General features: G+C 48.3%; 3 protein-coding genes across 3 annotated transcripts in view; all 3 read left to right on the top strand.

Annotated features, from left to right (window-relative positions):
* The first annotated feature begins 2,378 nt into the window (after positions 1-2,378).
* On the top strand, positions 2,379-6,016 carry LOC131290009 (lateral signaling target protein 2 homolog). Its single transcript, XM_058319387.1, has 2 exons — positions 2,379-4,636; positions 4,861-6,016. Exons 1-2 carry the CDS (start codon positions 2,409-2,411, stop codon positions 5,774-5,776), a joined length of 3,144 nt encoding a protein of 1,047 aa, XP_058175370.1. The 5' UTR covers positions 2,379-2,408; the 3' UTR covers positions 5,777-6,016.
* A 1,992-nt stretch (positions 6,017-8,008) lies between these two features.
* Positions 8,009-11,168, top strand: LOC131287764 (cilia- and flagella-associated protein 58-like). Its single transcript, XM_058316848.1, has 7 exons — positions 8,009-8,131; positions 8,207-8,556; positions 8,621-9,247; positions 9,312-9,439; positions 9,519-10,096; positions 10,167-10,883; positions 10,980-11,168. The coding sequence occupies exons 1-7, from the start codon at positions 8,009-8,011 to the stop codon at positions 11,166-11,168; spliced, it is 2,712 nt and encodes a 903-aa protein (XP_058172831.1).
* A 5,123-nt stretch (positions 11,169-16,291) lies between these two features.
* The window catches only part of LOC131288144 (ABC transporter G family member 23), a 35,782-nt gene continuing 26,917 nt past the window's right edge, over positions 16,292-25,156 (top strand). Inside the window, exon 1 of the mRNA XM_058317257.1 lies at positions 16,292-16,467. Coding sequence (XP_058173240.1) covers positions 16,292-16,467 — 176 coding nt within the window. The remainder of the gene's footprint in view (positions 16,468-25,156) is intronic.

Below are 25,156 nucleotides of genomic sequence, written 5' to 3'. Positions count from 1 at the left end.
CAAGCGCCGGTTTTCGTTGCGGATCAGTTGCAACGTGTGTAAAACAAACGTGATTGTGGCCACGACCGGAGGTGGTCTACTTTTTTTTGCATCTTATTAATGCACCGTGTAGGCTGCATATGGTTTCCTGGTAATGGCAAACTTCCCTTGCATTTTACACATTAGATAACGTTGGCAAAACCGCGCGATCACCCACTGAACCCGTTCGGATCGTAATGGAAATGATTCAGCGTTATTTCCTGCTAAAGCTGATCGTCTGCTTCGAGGTTGGGGCAAGTGTATGTGTGTGGGTGTGTGCATTTGTGGTGATGACAGCAGAAAGAAAGCCGGTACTGTGTCCCTTTTTGTTTTGCTTGTCCTATCTCCGGCATGACCTTTCCTCCCGGTTGAAAGGGGACGGGAAAAACTGGCGTAAAACGGAAGCTGCCCACCGACGTACAATTAGTCTTCGCGACAGCCCGATTGTGTGTGTGCGGGGGTGACCCACTTTTCCGCAACCCAGAGACGTCGTCTGTTCCGTTTCCGACGCCTGATGACCGGACGGGTTTGTTTGTTCCGAGCTACACTTTCGTAACACGTTCCGTTTGTGTGTCCCGTTGTTTTGCGAAGATGAATGATGCGACGTTTGTCTGTCGCCTTTCAAACGATTGTGTCCCGAAAGTCTCTCCCACCCCTGGGTCGTCTTCTGGCTTCCGGTTTCGAGGTCCCCATCACCCTGAATGGATCCTTTCCATCATCAGCAATTGTTCGGTGTGGCAATTGTGAAAAGGAACCCAACCAAGGTGTGTGTCTGTGTTGTATGTGTTCCGTAACTCCAAAAGCAGGGCCCGGCCGGTCTGCAAGGAGGAAAATCGCATGGCCCGTTTTTCGATTAGATTCGCTCACTGTGCGCGCACACGTAACGGGTGGATTGTTGATTATTATTATTTTTATTATTGTGCACTGGCTTCGAGGGGCCAGGAGGCCGTAAACACCGTTTGTTTACTAACGGCTTACCGGCGCATCCATCCGGTTCGCCCGACTTCTTCCTTCCACTCGACGCTCGCGGTTAATGCTTCGCTGATTGTACCCTAGAGTAACCGAGTTTCTTCGGTGAAGGGAGGGGATGGGGGGAAGGGTGGAGACGCTACGCCTCTTTTGGCGAAAATTTCACCTGCAATCACCACACTTTACTGGTTGCAACTTTTTGGGGCCAACATATTGCACACACCATCATTACGAGTTGTGGAGCGCTTCGTTCCGTCGACCGGCTTGTACCGGAGGAAACACAAGGTGCGTGCGTGCGTGCTCACTGCCGTGGGCCATGTGCCGGGAATGTAAAAGTTGTGCGCGTGCGTGCGTGAATACCGTCGTCAACATTGCACCTAGGCGAAGCGCATCCGCCATGTTCCGGCGAGGGAAATTACGTAAAACAAACCCCCGCTCGCCAATATCGGGTTGGGACAGACGTCAAGCTCGTTTGCAGGCGTGACAACTGCAGCAAGGAAGTGGCGATGATAAGCAGCAACGACACTGACTGAGTGCGTCGTGTGACGTATCCATTGGGCCCTCGGGAGACTAGGACTTTTGATCGAACAAGCAACTAGTCGCTTCGATACTCAAAACCGCCGCGTGTGAAGCGTTTCGTGGTCAGGGTGTCCGTTATATAGCACGTTATGTTTTATGCATGGCCATTTTTTTCTTCCTCATTTCATCTATAATGCATTTTCGCTCCTTTAATCCACTTGTAATGCGTACGTAATTGGACAGCTCAATATTATCCGATCGATCGCAACGTCTAAGTAATGGTTTTGCCGTCGACATTTCTGTTGTTATAAGCGTTTCAAAGTAAACATTAGATAATTGTGTGAACAGAAATCACTCCAGGGCTGGTCATCTCTGACCGAAAAGATGTTTTATATGTGAATAAGAGGCTTTCAATGCTATTTTGTTTCGATAAGATAAATCTGATGATCGATGACATGATCATATCAAGTATTTAGGTCTTTTAAAAATCGTTTAGTTATTTTTAAAAGACCCTATTTCAAACCTATAAATATTTTATTTTTAACTTGATATTTATTGATCGTATAACCTTCTTCTAAACATTACACCATCCATCCTGTTAATTTCATTCGTCATATTTCTAAAATCAAACTTTACTTACCGCGTTCCTTTTCTTCCCTAAAGGCCGACGACAAATCGCTGCTGGCACGATTTTACCATGCGGATCGTGCCCTGACAGCGATCGCCAGCGAGCTGGACAGTTTTGATGGACGAACCGAGCCAGTACGATGCACCCGGCTAGTTAGCCGTCTTCGTCAGGGCCAGGTAAGGGCTGAGACACCTCTTTCACCACGGTTTATATTTTACTAACCCTCAATTTGCCTCCTCCGCAGGATCGTGTCCTAGCCATCACGAATCAGATCATGGACGAGCTGCTCTGCGACGATCGCGCACCGCGTGCCTTTCGAGTGAAGTTCCCCGAGGAGGTGCTGCAGGAGAGCCTGGCCGGGCAGCTGTGGTTCGGCGCGGAGTGTCTGGCGGCCGGCTCGTCGATTCTGAACCGCGAGGCCGAGTCGGCAAAGATGCGCCCGCTGGCGAAAGCGGTCACCAAGAGCCTGGAGATCGTGCGCAACCGGCTCCGGGAGCAGTGCCTTCGCAACAACATCCCGAACAGTCCGACGCTACGGCTCGACTTTAACGACGCAGCCACCGAGCAGCTGTACGAAAGTCTGAAGATCTTCGACCGGCTGTTCGCCGAGTTCGAGCTGGTGTACGTGAGCGCCATGGTGCAGGTGAAGACGAAGCAGGAGTACGAGATGCAGGAGTTGATCTGCGTGCTGTTCTCCGAGACGCTGCAGCGTGCACTGAAGACGGGCCTGCTCGAGCAGGAGCAGGTCGACTCGTACGATCCGGCTCTAATGTTCTCCATTCCACGGTTGGCCATTATCGCGGGGCTGGTTATCTTTCGCGATGGTCCACTCAACATGGACCAGCCGGCGGACAACATCTCCGAGATGTTCCGTCCGTTCCGGAAGCTGTTGATCAAGATGCGTGACCTGCTGCACACGCTGACCAAGCACGAGCTGTACCAGCTGGAGAAGTTGCTCTGCACGAACGAGGAGATACACATGAGCGACCCGTTGATCTGTGATGAGGACCGTGCCGGGGGTGCGAAGGAGGGCGAAGACGTGCACGAACCGATGGGTGAAAGCAGCGAGCATGTGGTCATTGTAACGACGACCACGGTCACGACGACAATGGACGTTGCCGGTGACAAAGAAACCGACCCGACCGGTGGTGATAGGAGCTCTCACGTAGTTAGTCAATCGTTCGGTGTGGTTGGTGAGAACGGTACGGGAAGTAGTGGCAGTGGTACCAGCAGCAGCGGCAGCAGTACCAGTAGCACTAGTAACAACCGCACGCGGAATCGTAACAACCAGCTCCTTCTTAGACAGCAATCCTCCTCGCAGGGCGCACTACCCACGATCACCTTCGAGGGCGATCACCGAGAGGCTGCCTTGAAGGAGGAAGAAGACAATAACAATCCAGCCCACGGCGACGAGGGCGACGATGATGATGATGACGATGACGACGAGCAGGAGATGGATGGGGAGGCTAGCCCAAAGAACCCACTAGCGATGACGGACTGTGCCTCCGGGTATCTCATACCGAACACCAACTTTGGCAATCTACTACAGACGAATGAGGCTCCACTGACGGACAGTTTTATCGCGACGGACGACGAATTGCGGTTGCTCACTGTGGAAGTGTCTCAGCTCGAAGTATCCTCACCAACGACGCGTGCAAACATCGAGAGTATGCTAGCGACTTCCCCCCATGGCGTAGGTGTTGTTTCGCCAGCTATCACACCCGGTCAACAGCCCACCGTTGAGTCGGACTCGGGTCACGGTACGGCGTCCCACAGCACCGACATGTCACCCGAGATGGAAAGCGAACGGGCGATGGTATTTGGTGGCGTTGTTCCAACAACTGTAGCCGTAACGACGACAATAGAGAGCGGCACGAAAGTCCTACGCCGTTCGAGAAGTGCAAGCCTACAGAAGACGTCGAGAGACGCACGAAAGCCGTCGGAAATAAGCGAGTCCTCAAGCGACGATGAGGAAGAAGATGAGCAGATGGAAGCCGACGTTGATGCCGATGACGACGACGACGATGACGACGGTCTGACGGAGGGAGCGAAGCAGACGCTGGGAAGCGTGTCGGTAGAAACTCATCCCAATGCTGCCAACGATGTCTCCGGTCTGGTGACTGGATCCGGCCAAACGACGAAACATCCGCAACACAATCACCATCGCAAGCAGCACCACCATCGGCCGCGGGCATCGACGTCATCGTCGGTGTCCACGCGCAAATCCCAATCGTCCTCCCATCACCATCATCATCATCATCACCATCATCACCACCATTCCTACGCCGCGTCTGGTGATGGTACTGCTGCGACTTCCGGGCCCACTGCAACGACCGGCACCAGCACCTCCAATGGCGGCAACGGTCGTTACAATCGATCGCATCAGAAGCAGCAGCAATGCGTGTCCTCCTCCAGCTGTGATACTTCACCGACGCAAAGTGAATGCAGCGATGCGCACGAGGTGACGTTGGCCATCCGAGCGGCCGGCCGAAATAAGTTTAAGTAAGTGTCGTTCGGTTCGAGTGAAATGATTTAGAAGCGGTAATGAATGAAAGGAAATTTTAGAGACATCGAACATAAGGAAGGAAGTGGATAATGAAGATTCTTTATCGCGTTGGTTGCTGGCGATCCCAACTACCCTTTTCTGGGAGTGGTTGTGATTTCGTAGCTAATTATTGTAGTAATTGTAAGATCATCGTTTTAATAATATTTCTCTATTTTTCCAGGACAACGGAGAACCTTCTGCATCGATTGTTCGTGTGTATCGCGGGCGTCGCCGATCAGCTGCAGACAAACTTTGCGGCCGATCTGCGAAAGATGTTGAAGAGCGTGTTCATCATGAACTCGTCGCCACCCGAGCCGGAGGAACCGCCGGAGACGAGCGGCAGTGATGAGGAATCGAAGGACAGCCAGCATCCGTCGGATCTGTTCGAGTTTCGCGCGAGCGAGCAGGACGTGATCACGGCCGACCAGAACCACAGCGGTGGCTCGAGCCAGAGCATCTACTCGGCCGAGGAGGCAAACCCCGAGCAGGATTCGGTGTTTGCGTCGTCGGGCGATTCGTCCCCGGTGCGTCGTACGGCCAGCGTCGAAAGTGGCAACGTTACCGTGAACGTGTCCGTGTCGGTTGTGACGTCATCGCCCGGAGGAAGCGGTGGCCATTCGACCGGCACCGGCGGAACCCGTACGGCACAGGAGCGTAGCGTCAGTTTGAGCGAAGCGTGCATTGTGGTGGAGGGAAGCAAAGCGTCCTCCCGGCGGCACAGTGCCAGCGGGTCGAAGGGTGACTTTGGCCGCAGCCGAAGCAGCCCCAACAGTCCAATCAATAGCAATAGCAATGGGGGAAGTGGCAATCAGGGCTCCACCGCGATGCATGCCTCTCCGTCTGGACGGGAACTGCACATTGAACAGCAGCGGAGGATGCCGGAGGAACCGCCACGGTGGATTCCGGACTGTGACGCGCCCCGGTGCATGTCGTGTGCGTCAGCTTTTACGCCGTTCCGTAGGCGGCATCACTGCCGCAACTGTGGCGGAGTGTTCTGTGGCATTTGCTCCAATGTGTCCGCCCCGCTGCCAAAGTACGGCCTCACAAAAGCCGTCCGTGTGTGTCGGGATTGTTTCGTGCGGGAAGTCGGCGTTTAATTTCTTATTCACACCCCATAGGGGTCTTTCCTCATTTGCTCTTCCCATTTTGTCCCTCGCGACGTTGATTGTGTTTTATATAATACCCTTTTTTCTATCGATTTGACCACATCCCTGACGAGTCGAAACTACACGTGTTTCAACTATTGTCCCAGAACTGTCCAACAATGTATTGTTTTTACTCGTACCGTTTTGTGATAATCTTTCACCATTATTTGACCGTTGCGCGTTGACACGCTGTGGAAGTGTTTTCTTCATTATGAATATCTTTGTACTTGTTTTCTGTTTGTTGGATTTTTACTTATTATTTTGTTCCACACGTCTTCTGTGTCCTTCTGTCGGATAAAATTGTATAAAATGTTCCATGTCACAAAAGTTGACGGCATTACCCGAGGTTACTGCAGCAGCAGCCACTACCGGGCCAGATTGTATGCGATAGCGAAAATGTGACCAATTCATGACACCAAGAAAACAGCTCCTCAAACCACGGGGGAGACCCATCTAATGATAAAAAGGCAAACAAAAAAAACCTTCGCTGTTGATGATTGGAATCGAATATAAGAAAAGAGAAAATTAATGGACGAAGAAAAATGTTGTTTGATCAAAACGTATATTCCATAACATGAAAAAAGTACCCCCAACGAATAACCGAACCACTGCTATAAGTCGATACGTCGATACGATAGGCGTCACATTCCCAGGACAAGGGCGAAGGGTGAAAAAGTCCTCTCCTTCTTTTGCTGTACTTTTGGCATCAATTAAATGAACTGCGAAGACTTTGTTATAAGAAACTCTCTCTTTTTTTCTCTTACCCATGCCAATCGTTCGCATTTTGGGTTACGGTGCGTGGTTTTGTTTGTGTATACAATTAAAAGAAAAGCAAAGAAATGTAGTCATTTAGTCAAATTTAAATCGACCAGGCAAATTTAAATCGAAATTGAGTGATTCTGTTGTTTATGTTGCTTTTTTTTATTATTATCTACATTCGATTAGGAAGTTTTTCGACCATTTTCGTCCATCCTGCGATCATAATAAATTTACCTAGATAACGATATTCGCGCCGGCGCTTACCCGGTGGCTTCATACTGCTAGATCGGGCGAATAGAAAAACGAACCATCTCGCTCGCGTGGTTGGTACGGTTGAGCAAAAGCGTACCGTTTAGTGAATGCAAGCTGAACAGGCTAGTTCTTTCTATTGCTTCAAAAGTTTCCAGAAAGAAGAAAAACAAATAACCAAGTATGTACGAAGGGGCCGGCAGGCAAAAAATACAAATGAAAACCACAGCAAAACGTAAAAGCGTGCGTAAACACGGAAATATTGATACGAGTGTATATGAATTGCGATGAGAAACGTACAGGAACGAACTGTAATTTGTGCAAGGAAGCGCGAAACCTTCATTTGGGTGATATCTATATAAATATATTTTTAAAAATTGATACAACTAAAGTAAAAACAAAAATATTGTCGACAAAAGTCAGTGACAAATAAAAACAGAAATAACAACAACGGGATTAGAAGATCCGATGCGAAGGCAATGGAACTACGTCATGGAGCAATAGTATGTAGGGACAGTGTGCTACACGGTCGGGTCCGTTTGTTATCCACGTGGAGAGCGGAAATGAAAACAAATAAAAACAACATAAACAATTAAAATTTATGCTTGAGTTCACGATTCCACAGAGTTAAATCGAAAAAAAAAAACAATAAACGCAAAGACGAGTTATGCTTCGTCTTCGAATGAACACGCGTGTCCTTATTTGCTTGTGCAGTAAATGATAACAAAAATGTTGACGGTTCTATCACAACGAGCACAGTTCTATCCATTTTCTTTCACCCTAAAAATAATCATTATCTTAGCAACCATTTGCTGGACTACCCGTCATGGTTTCTAGGATATAATATTGTTGTGTTCAGCATTGCTCCGGTCTTAGTAAGCAAGTCCTTCACCAGCTGGGACACTTGTTGCTATTTGGCCGCGTCCCTGCACGTCTGCGGCTTTTTGTTGACACACATTCCGGAGGAAAAAAACCCGTGTGGCCTCATTGCATGGTGCATTGTTGCCCGTCGGAGCCATCGGTTTCCATGGAGCCTGCATGGTCGCATGGTGTTGTTTGTACGTAGAAAACAGGAACAGAAAATTTTCATTCTATAGGTTGCACTTTTCCCGTCCGGAAGCGAATAACTACAAATCGGAGTGAAGAAAGTAAGCATTTTGGATAAACGGCGTGAAAATGGACCAAATAGAGGAAAGTGGTGAAGATTCACAAGCACCAGAATCGACCTTCGAGGACGATCTGGTGCCGAAGGAGATTACGGATGAGTTTTTCGAGGAACTCTGCTCCAAGGCTAACCTGGTGAGTGCAAGAAATGTCTTTAAGTTGAACGTGTTAGAGGAGTTAATTTCATCTTCTGTTATCAACCGTTCACAGACCGTGAAGGACCTGCAAGGAAACGGACAGTATGGACTGGCGGAAGATTTCCAGAAGCTGCTCATTACGGGCCAGAATCTACGCCAGCAGCTGATTGAAGAGCAGGACCGGATCGGAAAAATGCAAGACGAAGTGTCCGCTGCTTCCGGGCGGGTCGCGCAAGCGATGCAGATCTCGCAACGCGACCAGGACACCATACAGACGCTTAAGTCGGAAATTCAGGACGCCTGGAAGCGTGCAGATGCCGCTCAAACTCGCGAACAGAACGTCCAGGAAGCGATGAACCAGATGCGGGAAAAGTTGGAAAAACTCCACTCGGACGGTGATCGTTACGGTGACCGAGATGATGAGTAAGAATGGTTGATGACGTTCAAAAAGGGTCAGTGATAGTTATAGCCATGTTCTCCTTTGCAGTGTGGGTCCCTCGATGAACAAGCATAAGGAAGGTATTTTACGTGAACGGGATCGTCTGTACGCGGAGGTGGAAGAACTGAACCGTCGCTTACACACCCAACGTCTCTACATGGAAGAACTGGAGCAAAAGAGTTTCGAGGCGGAGACAAAAGTGAAGGAACTCTACAAGGTGCTGGATGAAACGTCGAACGAAGCTTTCCGCGACAAACGGCAGCTCGAGAGCCTACAAACGCAGCACACCGAGCTGGTGGCGGATCTGGCCATCAAAACTGAGGAGGCAAAGCATTTCAAAGCGCTGGCCGACTCGAACCATAAGGCTTCCGTGCAGCTGACCATGCAGAATGCCGCCGTTCGGACCAACCTGGAGCGCATCATGACGACGAACAATCTGACCCAGGTGAAGCTAGCGAAGGCGCAGGCGGACTTTGACAATATGGTCCAGCTGAAGGAGAAGGTCACCAACGAGCTGAACACGAAGGTAAACATCCTGAAGCTGAAGGAGGACGAGAACAACAAGTTCCGGCTGGAGAACGCAAAGTTGGTGAAAACACGTGAGGTTCTTCAGAAGCGCATCCAAATGATCGAGCAAACGAAGGCCACGCTCGAGCAGGAGGTGGCCAAACTGAAGTAGGTGTCGGAATGTGTATTCTGTTGAGAGCCAGCAAATGTATCTGCCATTTTTATCTTCCAGGAACACTATTGTAACTTTCGAAAAAGAACGTGATGCATCGAAGAAGTCATTCGATATTGCAAAGAAACAAGTAGATGCCGTCCTTCGGGAACGGGATCTCGTACGAAAGGATCTCGTTAAGGCTAACAGTTCGTATCATTACGTGTTTTGCTGGCCATTTACAAACAGTTGAAACCTTCCCAATGTCCATATTTACATTTCTTTCAGAAACAATTGGAGACCAAACAGAACAGATGACCCTCCTCGATAAGGCACAGAAGACTCTCGAGAACGAAATCAAGGCGCACCTGGCGTCCGCTCAAAAGCAGCAAACACTCATGCTAAAGGTCGAGAAGGACCGCGACCGGAACGCGGAGGAGGTGCAAAATCTCTCGGACAAAATCGAACAGCTCAACGAGGACCTCCTGTACAAGCAGAATCTGGTCGGGGAGCTGCGCGAGAAGCTGAAGGAATGCGAAGCCAAGCTGTTCCAGTGTCAAAATTTGCTCGAGATTACGCGCGGCGAGCGGAACATTTTCGAGCGTGATCTCATGACGTGCAGCAAGGAGACGGAGGGTCTGAAGGAGCGCCTGAAGAACGCGATCCGGAGTGTCGACCAGCTGAAGGAGGAAAATGCCAACAAGGTGGCGGAGCTCTTCAAGGCGAACAAAACGATCGACAAGGTGGAGAAGGAAAAGCAAACGCTCAAGACGGACGTACAGAACATCAGCATCGCGCTGCAGCACTCCAAGTCCGAGCTGAGCGAGAAGACGAACGAAAATACGCGCCTCAATAAGACACTTTCGGTGGGTGGAATTGGAAGTGTGACAACAATTTGGTGACACTGGTTGTTCTTTGTTTTTGTTTTTTGCACAGGACGATTCTGCCAACATGACGCGCCTGAAGAAGCAACTCGAGGGTGCGATCAATGAAAAGGACCTGGTCAAAGTCCAGTTGACGCAGCGCGTGGATGAAATCAACAACCTGACGGAGAAGCTGAACATGTTGAACATGGCCCTCGACCGAGGGGAGAATCAGTACCGCGATCGGTTGGACGACATCCGACTGCTGAAGATCGAAATCAGTAATCTGCGCTCGCAACGCAACCTGCTGACGCGCGGTCTAGCCAACACGGCCGACATGCGCCAGGAGGTGTTGCAGTTAAATCGCGTGCTGAACCAGGAGCGCGTGAAGGCCCGAGCGCTCGAGGACGAAATGCTAACCCCGATGAACGTGCACCGCTGGCGCAAGCTGAGTGGCAAAGATCCGGAAAAGATGGACCTGATCGTGAAGGTGCAGACGCTGCAGCGTCGCGTCCTCTACCAATCGGTGACCGTGTCCGAGCAGGAGAAAACGCTCCAGCAGTCGGAGAAGATGTACGAAGCGCTCAAAGGCGTGGTGGAGAAGCTGCCGAGCCACAAGGTGAAGGAAAGGCTCTCGGCAACCCAGCGAGCACTGACGGCACGCACCAGAAAGCTGAAGGCGCTCGCGGCGGAGATACGCATCAAGGAGCTTGACAGCAAGTCCAAGGACTGCACCCTGGAGCAGCTGAAGCAAGCCCTGCTGGAGACCAAGAAGGAGCTGGTCAAAGAGGTACGTACGCGGACGCCCCCGGGGCGTGGCGTTCGTTTGTTTATGGTAATGACATTTTCCACTGCGCTGCTTATTCGATTCCAATTGGTTTTGCAGAAACGTGAGAAAATTAAGCTTGTAGAGAACATCCGCGGTCATCGGCTGGAGGGTATGCAGCAGGGTGGCACCACCACAACGACCACCACGACCACCACCAGCGACATTATTGTAATTCGCACGACCAGCCAGGGTGCGCATACGGCCGGCTATCGTACGCTCGGGTCTGGCTTTCGGGCAATCTGCTAAAAACGTCCGTCGTCGGCGTAGAATTCCGCGCCGTGAAGGAGAGGAGAAAAAGGGGCAAACAAATCCCATAACGTCATCGTCGTACCACAAATCGCAACGGTTCCTCCTCGCCCGACAGTTTACTTTGATTTTATTGACTTACGTTTTGTTTGCATTTTTCCATCCCCCCTGCCTTCATCCCTTCTACCCTGACTATGTGTGTGTGTGCCGTTTGGTTGCAAGAAGTGTGAAAAATAAATAGTAACCAACCCTACAAAAAAGTGGTTGTAGTTGAAAATCGAAAGAACTATGCCCAGTCAGCTCTGCCGTGTGGTAATCGTCAAACGCCGTGTCCACGTGGTCGATGGAGTGATGTCGCTTGAGTTTCCGGTAGTTGGACCGACATGACCGGCCTTTTTGCATGCAAATTAGAACGTCCCGCTCGAGTATTACATACCGGGTCTGCACATTTCTCCAAGTGATGCAAGACGTGGTTCCCGCATATGGGTTGAAGTATTGAGAAATTTAACCATGCAATGGTTTTGAAGGATTTTCAAACAATCTAAAAATGCAATTTTGTAGTATCCTGACATTTGCGTAGTGAAGTCATCTAAAGTTTCCATTATTATTTTGTTGTTGTTCCTTGCGTTTTTTTTTTTCAAAACCCCTGACGAGAACATTAAAATAGTTAAATCTTTATTTTAGTTTTATACCAGACGTAACAAAAAAGGGCAATTCTCTTAACCTTATCCGGCCTCTTGTAGGTAAATTGATTGTAAGGATTGCAGTGGAAGTAGTAAAAGTTGTTTATCAACCATACCGCGGGATTCGATTCGGTACAGGGAGCAAATAAAATCCAGCTTTAGACCCGGTTGAACAGGTTCCTTTTTATGCTGCATCCAGAACGTCTTGGAAAAGTCCACGGTTCATTGCCCCTCGCGAAGGTCTCTGCTGGTGCACTGGCGCAAACTACGGTCCTCGCGGAAGAGATAGTGCCTGCAATATCATTCGTCATAGTGCCCGTCATAAATAAGCACACGATGCGACGTCGTGGACCTCGCTCTTGGGGACGTTCCGCGTTCCGCCCGATGTAAGTAGCCTTGACTCGCTTGCGTCAATTGTTGTGTTGTGGGTTGGCAGGTTCCCAGGGACGGGGTTGCCAGTTAAAGAGGCACCCTTCGGTGAGCATGTAGTTGAGAATGTGTGTGGACCAATCGGATGAAAGTGGCCGTGCTATCATTCCGGGTTGCAAAAAAACCTGTACCTCAACCGCAAGCAAACGATTGTAGTTCTCCGATTGCGGCTTATCGAATGTAAAATTATACTTCTACGAGCGCATTTGTAACTCCTCGACAGATGACAAAAGCGTTCGATTTCACCTGTACGACCTCTGGCAAATCCATTGTATCCTACTGCGTTGAATATCCATGTGTACGATCAATTTAAATCGACGTTACATACACGACTTCCTTGCAATTTCTTTAGCTATCTTTGAACTAAGTAATAAATTCTATTTAGGGATTTAGACCAGAAAACCCACAATGTCTGCCAAATGGCTCCACCGTTTACCCAAACATAAGAAACGATTGACTCGATCTGCTTATGAGACGATATGCGCTGGTCAACACCATTACGCAATCTGTTTACTTGCACCGCCTGCGATAGATTAGATTTCAAACGACTCGCTACCGCTCCCCCTTCCCCTCCGCTGGCCCACTGACCGGCGTATTAGGTGCGTTTACGGCAACCCCTAGCAACCCTTACCCCGAGATCGCACATGCGATCGTTCATTCCCGATGCGTGTAGTAGGGTAAAATCAAAAGGCAACAACATGGCCGACTGGAAAAATAGTTTTCATCGCCTACTGAAAATCGCACAGACAAACTCGTTCGTCTACAAAGCGTGCACTGAGGGGGTCTCCTTGGGGGAGGGGAGGGGCTAGAAGGGATCAGGCTTGTGCATGTCACGTAACGCGGAAGACGCAACCGTAGCCGGTGCATGATGCACTTACATTTCGCTCGGGTGCATAAGCAACCGGTTGGTAGCAGTTGTACCTAGTGCTATCAACAGCAATCGAGGGAGAGTGTTTGACCGGGAAGGGCGTGAGGGAAAGAAAGGGAGAATAGATCGTTTGAAAATTAGACATGTTTTATCGGGACTCACTACCAATTAGGTACATTTCTCACGCATTCCTTCTTATTAGTAGAGCTTAATGGGCGCATTTTAATTAATCATAACACTCGAGAATCACTTTATCTGCAGCATTGCGATTTTATCACAAATAGTTGAAGCAAACAAAAAACTTGTTTGGGACTCCAGGTTGGTTTAGGGAGATTTAACTACAATGTTAAACGTCGATCCATCGAACTGCACGTGAAATAGTGCGTATCATTCGAAATCGAATTCGAAAACGAAAAAGATCGTGTGCCGCATTTCCGTTTCACGGCGCAGTTTTCACCAAACCCCAGCCCCCGGCCAAGGACGCCCAGTGGAATGTTTTTGTAGCGTTAAGTGGGGCTTTTACAAAATCAAATTCCCAAGGAAATCGGCTGTCTTCAACCACTTTGGGCACCACCCAGTTTGTTTCATCGGGCTGTAAATTAAATTTAGATTAGTGTTCCGCTCGATCGACCTTCCGTCGCACGAGGTGACACACGGTCAGCCGAAATGATCATCTTCGTTCCAATGTCACACGCAGCTTTTAGAATGTTATGTGTTATCGACTAATTTTCCTAAGTTTCAATGGCCGCCGCTACGGCGCAAATGTCGCAAATGTCGCACAGATCGTCGCATATCGTTGGATGTGTTTTGTGTTTGTTTATTTTCTCATGCACATTTCGGGTGTTTGTTTTACGGCAAATACGCAGCACGCATTTGAAACTGATAGAAAGGTTTTAAACATCGTCGCTAGTGAATGCCGGCCTGCCTTGGATGTCGATTTGATCGCCGATTGCTTCATCCGTGACATTGGAATGGCGGTAAGCGACGAACCTCGATGGAGACGCCTTACGAAGTCACTCGCCTTCGAATGCCGGCCCCGCACGCTCACACGGCGTGTGTGGTGTTTGAGTGTTCTGTGTTGAGTGGAGCATTTGATGCTTCTCACAAAATTCAAACTTCAACTTTTGTGGACTGTAATGCTTGAAGTAACTTAATACTTATATCAAAGCAAAGAACTACTCATTGATATACTTATTATAAACATGGATCTATAATCTTCAATATTTTTTCAATGTCTTAGATCACCATCTTCCTCTGTGATGTAGAATTTGAAATTCCAAACAAAATCGTCAATAGCGTGAACCATTTCCCGCTAAGCTATCCTCCGGCGGAACTCGCGAGATGCCTGATGGGGGGCTGCGTTTTTGTTTTTTGTACGACTCCAAGCTGAGTTCCCTCTTGCGAACCGCTTCGATCGAATGCCGCACGATGATCATCTACGAAACCGAAGACGACGACAACCGCGATCACCCATTCGCGGTGTAGGATTATTGCGTTTCTAGTCGCCGAAGGTGCATGAAGTGTTTTTCTATCGGTGCCGTGAGCGTGATCGTGTTGGTGCGTTTCTTCTTCATTTCTTTTTTGGGATGGTTGGAAAAATCACAACGTATTTAGTTAAAGCTACAACAAGGAAGTGTTTCCCCGTGACTGAAATTCCACCCAAGTGGATGACAATTTGAATGGGTTTTTCCTAAGCTTCATTTGTGTAGTGCGTATTAAAACCTTTTAGCTAGATGCGTCCTCCCAGTGCTTTTATCTCTCGAGCTGCACCACGCATCAGCTGAAGGAAAGCCAAGCAACAGCTAGGGAGAAAGAAATATCGCGTGGCGATCGGGAGACCGCGAAAGCTGGCGGAAGAAAGGGAGAGACATACATCCGAAAATCACAAAAGAAAGTGAGTGCACACACGGACGTCTCGAAGTGAACCACAACAAAAATAAAAGCTGCTAAACTGAACCACGCAGCGAACGGCTGGTACGCGGGGTAAACCCACTGTGCGGACGTGTTTTTTGAAAAGGAGGTCGACGGTCTCTCGGAGTGAAAAATCTTCCCCAAAGTATTACAGTGGACCATCTTAGCGCACACAGCATCTTTTCAGCACACACACTCGAGTGACAAACAAAACGCGGGTGTTGAGGTCAGAAGTGAGTTTTTTGTTTCAGCAAACCGGGTGGCGCTTGTACAAACCGGTACTTTATGGTGCAGGCGACGAACACCCGCGAACCATTGAAGTCACCACAAACGTTCGCCTCCACGGCATCATCATAAACATTCGCCTTTCTCCGAGTCATCCGTTCGTTGGAGGTGATTTTAACTATGTTGCCAATATGCATGTGACGATTCCCGTTGGTGTTCATTGCGAAAATTAACAGTGAAGGAAGCTGTCGTGCCATGACCCTGAAGAATTCCACGCCCTAAGAAAACAAACAAAAGTACGACCTCTAGGAAAACTAGCGGGCCGTAGCAGTTGAGTGCGCTCAAAAGTGAGAACGGCGTGAAGCGAGAAAACCTCAAGACATCATCATTGCGCTCCAAGTCGCCGACTGCGCACTTGAAATCTTACCCTCGCGTGGCCCGTTACTATCCTATCGCTTACTTTGGTCTGTGTGAGTGTGTGTGTGTGTGTGTGTGTGTGCCTTGGGGTCCGAGTGCGTTTCCACGTGTGTCTCTACGCCACCCTTTCCATCCCTTTGTATGTTATTGAGCGCTTACTGTGTTGTTGTGTTGTTTCGATATTGTGTTTTTTCTTGAAACATTTGTTTCTCATTCGTCCAGCGCTGTTTTTGCTCATTGTTTTCTTTTTTCATTGGATTAGTATAGCAGCTAAAGGAACGAAAACATTTCAACAAAACTTAAGTTGTTTACATTCAAGTGTGTACTTAATCTATCTTCTATCTTAGGTGTTGTAGAGTGCGGAGTTTTATCGTTGCCAATAAAATAATCAAACAAAAAACACATTACCGACAAGTCGTCAAAGTGTCCATTGTTGAGTGGTTTCAGGAAAAGTTGCTTGGATGAGTATCGTCTTTCCTGGGCTACTTAAGGAAGCTGTACCCCGTTTTAAGAAGCAATCGAAAAAGTGTTGAAAAAGAAACAACAATATAATAGTGAAGTGAACAATCAGAATCCGGCAACCGGTAAGGATGAGCAGTACGGCGGTCGGAAGTGCTAATCAGCAGCAAGGGGCCACCCCAACGGCACCCCAAGCAGGTCCTGGACAACAGCCGGAAGATGGTGCCATCAGCGTCATAAAGCCCGAGCTGGACAAACGACGCATTCAGCGGATGTTCAGCTGGACGGCGGACTCTCCGGCCATCACGTAAGTGTTTGAAACGCCCATCCTCTTTCTCCCTAGTTATCGTCCCTGACGTGGTGTGGACTCATTAGCCACCCGTTTCGTCTCCATCCTCCCGGTTTGTGCTTGCAATTGCGAGTCAAAGTCACCGCTCGCTAAGGGCGAGGCGATTAGGGTTTAGCCCGTGCAGCTTAGAATTAGCCAGGGGTCGCCTCGTGGGGTCTCGATCATACAGGCCACGCTTGTGGCAACGTCATCTAATGAGACACCCGAGCCGGTTTGAGATGGAAATGTTTGCGTCGAACGACTGGCGTCCGTGACCTGCTGGGCTGCAGGGGTCATTGGAGCCTGCAACAAAGCTGCCATTTAATGAGCGTAATATCAATCGAGTGAGTTGCATATCGGGTTGATACGTACTGTTCTGTTTTGAAGTACTGATTTCCCCACAAAAAACAAGCTTTTTCTCGATATAAACATTGTATTAAGGTAACGAATTAAGGAAAAAGAAAAAGGAAGTAAAATCTTTCCTATACCCTTACAAGTTCATCTAAACCTCGAACTGCACATTAACCAAATTGATTGTGTCCCTCCCCATTATTACCATCATAATTTGCGTCAATTGAACCCTATTTGATTGCCTTAAACCTCAATATAGATTCTCCAACACAATAAGTAGTAACTCTATGTACCGGCCTTTAAGCCCAACATTCAAGCAAATGTCTGCAAAGCCAAAACCATACCACAGCAGCGACTCTCGGTACCCAATTTTCTCCATAGTGCACGTCATTTTTTCAAGCTCTCGCTCAAATCGCGCTTTCTACGCCGGGCACTTTCACTAAGCACAACAAAATGAAAACCTAAACTGTCACGTTTCTTTGGTGCTCCTGATTGTGTGGAGGGTTTTGCCACGAAATAGTGCATTCGGTTGGCTATTACGTTGGAATGTTGTTCCGTCTTGAGCGAAGGTGTAAAAATTGTGACAGTGATATTAATTTGCACGGGAAGCTTACACCGTCATCGTGCTTTTGAAATCGAAATTTCTAAGTTATCGCTTACAAATGACGAAAGATATATATTACAAATCGCTATGTAAGATGTGAGTAGATGAAAATAAGTTTCAGTAAAAAGTTGACCAAGAGGAAAACACAATTAAAGCAAATTGTTACTACCCGCTGTCCTATTCACCTTCCAACATAACGTAACATTCTTGGTAGCAATTAGAAATTGTTAGATTGCGAATCAGCGACCTCGGAGAAGCTAGTGTCCGATTGACACCTCCTGCTGCCCTGTGGCCTCGCTCTCTACAGTATCATCATGTTTTTTTCCCTCTGTAATAGCTAACCTACGCTCCGATAGCGATTCGATCAGGTGGCCGACCATGGGACGATCATTAGTGAGTTCCACGCGGTCGTAAAGGCTCCCTTGACACGAGACCAGGGCATCCGTGGCGACTGGAGACGTAATCTGAACTCACCTTTGAATTTGTAATTTGTAAACGGGCTCGCTTGTTCGTCCAATGTTTTATCTTAAGCCACCCGAAAGCAACAACGCAACCGTTCTGGGTAAGGCGGAGATTGTCTCTTCCCTTCAACGGAAGGCAAAAACTAAACCCACAAACCTGTTTTGTGCCGTATCGTGCCAGCTGTTTTCGGGGGGACATGAAAAATAGACGAGACGTTCATAAAAAACCCGACGCACACCGGACCGGATCTGCTGGACGCTAGAATTTATTTGAGCGTTAGTGTTGATTCGGTTACGCAATGCGATGTCTGACGTGCGCTACAATCCGAGGCGGTAATTTGAAGATCTAACAGAAAAGTCAAAACCTGTCTTGGGGCTCGCCAAGCGAAGCCCACTGGCCGGGGTGCGCTATGGTAATTACAATGTAACTCACCATTGCTCGCGCCAATAAGGGTGCACGGATCAATGCAATTCCAGAGCCTTGCCACCGGTCAACCGGTAATTAAAAGCGACTGCTGAGTGCTAGTCATTAACGATGTAACGGAAATGGAAGAGAATGCGGCGGTAGAAGGAGCGAAGTGGCGTGCCATCCTTGTCTGCCTTTCCGTCTGAGGATCGTCTGAGGTGCCATTAACTGGCTCAATGTCACGGTGTCAGGGTGCTGTTGGTCGAAGCTTCTTTTGGCAATTAATGTGATTGTCTAATCGAGCAACACTCTGGAATGGCAGCGAAAGAAAGACGATTGCCGCCCGTCGCTTCCGGATGGGTCGATGGCGATGTGGCCACCCCAAGATGTCTCCTTCGTACCGCGGGACGCGTGTGTTGGTGTGCGTTACACCGACCAACCCCATCGGACGCACACGTGTCCAGGCCGTTCAAGTTCAAGTTGACCATCGGAAACTCGATTTCCCTGCCCGCTGTTATCGACCTGCCGAAGTAGTTGTCATTGGGCGAAACGTTAAGGTTTTTAACCCTACCTACGCACTCGGAAGCAACCACCAGCAGACCGTTGCGGAAGCTGCAGTCTCAGGCTGCGGTGAAGCACTGACCTTTGCGGAGCCGGAGCGAGATTTCAGTGTAGCAAATAAGACGGGACTGTACAGGTTGCGATCGAAAATGGTGTTGTCCACTTGTAAAGAAGAACACAAGATAAGAGCTGTTATACAGCAGAAGTTGAGCTGGTCGTTGATGGTATTCCTTCGTTTTTATGCAAATCTCAGCAATAAAATGGTCCAACGAGGGCAATGAAGGATCCGGTTTTCTTCGTGACTCTAGTCGAGAACTTCGTAAAAGACAACGGTATTAAAATAAATCTCACTTGAGTCACAAGATGTTTTCCTGAAATCCTACCAAAGGCGAACTGCTACGATCTCTAGCGTTTAGTTATAAAGAATTAAAAGAAAGTTTAGAAATCGCTATGATTTTCAACAAACAATTTTTTTGGCTCGAATAATTAACTTTAAATGAGTTAGTTTATTTCATAGAAGAAAAAGCAAATCAATGTTCAAATAGTAAAAGTTTGCGCTTGTATGGCCTAGTTGATCGACGAAGGTTCCTCGCTTGTACTTGCATGCGAACGCAAAGTCTTTAGTTTTAGCTAAAAGCTCTGCTGCTTATTGCGATCAAGCTTGCCTGCTGTGTGAAAGCTTTCCAAAGCTTCAAGCAACCCCTCCATCTGTTGCAAGGCGTAAGGTGGAAAAGAGCCGACGATAGAAACCTGAGGATACCAGAAAAATAGTTTGCGATCTCTGGCAACACTGGTCGTCAACGATGGAGCTTTATTTGAAGCTTTAGGTCAGAGTCTCGCTTCGAACAAAATCATGATCGAGTTAAATCTAGCGTAACATGACGTGTTAGGTGTCGTTTTGCTGCCGACCCTCACCGGACGATGACGATGATGATGAGTGTTTTTAGACCGAAAACGAAACAGCCGCTCTATAATGATTGCAATCAAGCTACAGCAAACATGAATGTCAGTTCAGTGGAGGTTTTTTTTGTTTCGATCCAACGCAAAGGAACAACATCACTGATCTAACCCCCACAAACTCGTGTGGCGGATTGATGTTCCGTCCGGTGGATAGTGGAGTAATGAGTCATTAAGCCTCTTCGAAGGCTTCAAGAACTCCAAGCGTTGGACGAAGTACTTGATTATGTTGACGTCAAAACACGCGCACGCGTTAGTGAGATGAGTCAAATTGGGAATCCGTTTACGTCTTTCGAGCGAAATGTTCGGTGTATTGTACGTCATAAAGTAATGGGCAGAGTTCGTTTCTCTAAATGTAACGGTAAAGTTGTCTGTTTCTTAATGAAATTCAACATGGAGCGAGTGAAACTGCCAAATCTACTGAAAAAAGATGACTGTTTTTTTGTATTTATTAACAACATTTGCAAACATTCATTGAAGAATCTTCAAGGATGTATTAACAAGATTTTGTTTTATAACAAGCTTACATGTTTAAATAAATGAAATATTTTTGTTGATGCTTTGAGAGTTAATTGCTATAAATAATAACAGAACTTCCGATCCATGTTAAAAATTTCAAGAAATAAAAGCGGAACATTTTTTTTTTTTGCTACTGGTGTAATACTTCTTATAAGACTCTGAATCTACTAGACGAAATAAATTCACCGTCCCAAACCTCTTGCCAAAAGGCTAGATAACCACACATTGCGTAACAGTTATGCCGCTTTGCTACCGTCGCCAGCATCGATCTTTCAATTTGTCGGTCCTTCTTTCACAGTGCTTTATTTTAATCCCTCTTTCCAACTTCATCTTGCAAATTTGCCATCTCCCCCGGCGCACTTGTTGCTGCCGATTCGGATGATATAATAAGAAATAAAACTATCTTCTAGTCCCCTAGACACGATCGAATGTTTCGAAGTGGCTCTGAACGGCTCGAGCTCCAAAACTTGAGGGTCGAGTGTCTCTTTTCGTCCTGAAACTGACACACTATCACCAGATGGTCGTCGTTGTCCCTCTTTGTGTTGGTGTTGACAGCTTCTCGACGGGAAGGTTCCTTGTAAAGTCCGAAGCAAAAGTGTCTCCCGGACCGATGCACTGGGCCTAAACAATCTGCGCCCGGGTGTCCCTACCCAGCGAAACAGCAACCGGTTGCGTTACATGAACTTTGAATGTTTTCTACACCATCTCCCGCACCGAGGCATTACGCACGCAGTAGCACCAACGCGTGCGCATGTCGTCGAGGGTGACGGCGGCACTTTACAACCCCGAGTAGCAGCGAACAGCGTGCCCAAACGAAGCAACTACGCACGGAGTTCGATGGAAAAATCAAAACGCCATTAGAAAAAACATTTCCAACTAGTAAAAGAAACGAACGATCACCCCAAACCGGCGAACAGGGCGAACGCGGCGGGCGAAAGTTTCCCGAAGGCGACGATCGACGATCGAAATCATCAAATTGAGATCAGTCGGTCTGTCGGTTTGTCGGTCAAACAGTCGGTGACCGGTGGTCTCGGCCCGCTGCAGCTGGATTGGTTTCATCAGCTGGTGCTCCCTCCCTCCCCCCCCCCCCTTCCTCTCCGCGTCAGCCTTTCTCCGCTCGAGCAGAGACATTTATGTAACGGCCAGGTCTCCAGGTCAGCGATACCGTGTTGGGGCTCCGGCACGATCAGGTTACTCCGGTTTTCGGCGATTCGGTGGCCTAGCCAGCCGCTTTTGGCAGTCCCCCAACCCCCCCCCTCTACATCATTCCTCTCCTGTGACACTTTCGCTTTCGTCTCGGCCACGGGGCTCCTTTCGCCATCCGAAAGCGCGAAACAAAACAAAAGTCACCAAACACGCCGCGCGAAGCTGCAGGTTTTTCCGAAAAGCAGAAGATTTGCTCGCTCGCCAACATTTGTTTCTTTTTCGTTGGGTGGTTGAATCGCCGCCGGCCACTTTCCGGACTTACTCTGCGCACGGTGAAGACATTAATAGTGACATACATATTCCCATTTCGCCACCGCTTTTCGTGTTCCCTCTTGTCCGAGTCCGATGGGCTCGGTTTTCTCACACCAACGAGAGTTTTGTTTCGGGGTTGGTCTCATACACGAACGTAGAAGTATATAGTGGCGATGTTTTGCCTGGGAAGGATTAGGACAAACAATGGCTCGTTCGATTTCGCGTTGTCTCATCTTCGCCAGCAGTTTACCATTGAAACCGACTGAGTCACTCTCGAAATCGTCATTCGCCCCCAAAACATGCGGCGTTCGTGATATCAATCAACCTCGCAGTTTGGTTGCACACACCTGAACCCCGCTGACTAACTGACTTGTGGGCTGCTTCTTCTGCCCTCTGGCCCCAAATATGGCCGCCACATCGCCGGTCAAACGCCAGTAGCGCCGGCAAGCTGACGAAATTAGATTATCCAACGCCGTGAAGGTATCGGATTTGTCAAGGTGTCTTGATTACGCACCGTCCGCTGCCTTACCGGGGCCAATATGAGGGATTTTTCACGGACCAGCGCTCACACACACACACTCGTGATGGCTTCGGCGGTGGTGTGGTACTTTCATTTGGCCACCGTTGGTGTGGGCCACCGATCGGTTATGTCATTCAGATGCTGCTGCCGCTGCTGCTAGGGAGGAATGACGGGACATTCTTTCACCTGCCATCCCCGGGGGAAGACGCGGGGAGATAGGCTGGCCGGCTGGAATCCAGTTTTGATTTGGGTCAACCAATTCGTTTTTGTTTATTCCGTCGATTTTCGAACGCGAACGAGGGGTTCGTTTCTTGGTTTATGATCGAACATAATGTAAATTTTGATAGCAAAGTCAAACCACGGTTCCATTCTTTTTCAAATCTGTAACGGGAAATGAGGTATTAGTTTTTATTGGGTCAGAATATATTCTTTGGTGTATTCTTCTAATATTCTTTAGTTTATATTTATTTGATTTCACAGTCAGTGACTTGAATGATAACTTATCCATTACCCATCATCTTGGAAATAATTATTTCAAATACCAACGGGAAGCCTTGATCCTTGAAATAAGTTAATAATTTAAACTAACGACTTTGAATATAAACATTCTTCATCATACATGTTTCACTGTTATTGAATCTACCCAAGTTCTTACCATCTATATGTTAGTCTGTTCGGAGTAGTATGCTTAAAATATTGAAAGGTAATAAAATAAAACGCTGTTTGTTAAATTAGTTCCACCAGCTGGAAAGTGCGCTGACCTCTTGAAAATTTAATCTTCTTAAGGCTAAAGCTAGAAACAAACGGTCAAAGAGGCCAACTATTTTACGTCACGATCGTTCTTATTTGCACCCCCCGGGGTTTTTGCTGCACATAGCTCAGCATCTCCAAGCATCGTCGCACAACGCGCTGAGTCACGATGGCCGTGCGCAAATCGACCATTAATTAACCTTGCCTCGTCTGCTTCCGCCCCGAAGGAGGAGGAGGAGGATACCATCCGCCACATTGAAGCGGAATTTCCAGCGCCACCGAATGATGCGGCTGTACTTCGGTCCTTGTTGTAAGTTCTTGCCCGATCGAGCCGGTAGTTTGTTAAGTAGAAGAGTTAGCTTTCCATGTGCTTCGTTTCTCTGAAGCTGCAGGTGTTCAGCCTGATAATGATGTGCTAAGTGAATATCAATAAAAAAGTAATGCGAAAGCCCTCGCTAAACGACCATTGACGTTAGAGTCGTTGTGCCCTACTTGATGGGCCGAAAAAATCCAGTGAAATAAAATGATTCATGGTTGATAAGTTTAAGCTGAAAATAACTTCAATAAAATGTTAAAAGCTTCAGCTGGTACATAAAAATACTCGCTGCTAGCTGCGAATCGTTGGGAACATGTTGATACCTTTGCAAACGGAAGTGATTTGCATTGTTGGTGCATTACCTGCGTCAACGCAACGCAAGTACGACAACATTCATGCACCGGCAAAGGGGATTGCCCTGAACGGAACCTTTCGGCAAGGACATCCAGTGTCAGCCATATTGCGTACTGAAGTTCAACACGTAGAATGGTGCATATTTTATAGACCGATTTTCCGACCCAGACACGCCATCGTGAATAAACCATGCTGAGGCAAGGAAAAGCAAGCCAAAGTGTCTAATAATTGGGAGGTTTCACTCCGATCGATCTAAACCGAAAGGACGCGTCCATTGACTCGTCATGGGAATACCGACACGCAGTCCGAGGTCGAACGGCGATACCAATCGTCACTCATCGATGCCGCCCATTTTATGAATATTACATCACCTCCCTCCCCAGTCAATGGCTTCCTCTTGCCTACCGAAAGGCGTAACGGCTGGGGTTTTTGGGGGGCCAAATTAGGCCGAGGCCACGAACGCCGTACGGACGCGCGCGCGAGGACGATAAACAGACGCGATCATTGTCAAACAAAACACCGCCGGCGGTGAAGTGCTCCGGGTAAGCTTTCGGGCCCTTTTTCTTAAGGGAAACCACGTAAGTTGGGTAGGGAATAGGGCGTTCATCGTGGAAGCGAGCGTCCAGGCAAACAATCGTATGTTTGATTAACCCAAATGGCCCTTCGAGGCAGGAAAAAAGTGTATTTCATTGTCATTAGGCCGAACGGCGTCGAACGCCCCAAAAAGTGACTGACCCGAGCCCCGTGGGAGATAAACGAAAGGGTTTTCGCGGAGTGGGTTGCGTAACGCTTTGCGCCCGGAGGGAGCGCCGTTTCGAAAGGCCACGACGCTCCTGGGACTCTCCTGGAATCGGTACGGAGAAAGGAGCGTCAGGAGCCCGAACCTAGGAACCACTGGTTGGTGTGCCTCTGTGTGTGTGTGTGTGCGTGTATGGTTATTATATATGGGCAGCTAATTTTACAACCCTCTTTAGCTGCAAGCCGAAGCCGATCTCGGACGCGGTGATTACGTGCCGTACCCGCTTTGGACCGCTGTGTGTGTGTGTGTGCGTTACTGTGCGCGTCCATGCGCAAGCAACAAGCGGTATTTTGCAACCACTATCCCTCCCTCCCCCTTCTTTCTACCACCCTCCCCCCACCCCCTTCTACGTGGAAAAAGGCCGTAAGACGCACGCGGTGACACGCGAAAGCGAAAGCCCATCGGGCGGTCGGTCAACAATTTGTTGTCCGGAGCTATAACGTGCACGTTACAACCCCTCTTCGGATGATGCGTGTGCGCTTGTGTGCGGAGGGGTGGCCGATCATCACCCTCGACGGGGTGGACGCGGTCCTGATCAATACCGACCAATGTGTTTGCACACGTCGTCAACCGTGTCCGTGTGTCCGTGTGTGTATGTGTGTATACATGGCG

Source organism: Anopheles ziemanni, chromosome 3 (genome assembly GCF_943734765.1).
Source record: "Anopheles ziemanni chromosome 3, idAnoZiCoDA_A2_x.2, whole genome shotgun sequence".
Taxonomy (NCBI): Eukaryota; Metazoa; Arthropoda; class Insecta; order Diptera; family Culicidae; genus Anopheles; species Anopheles ziemanni.
This window is presented reverse-complemented; position numbering and strand designations above follow the sequence as displayed.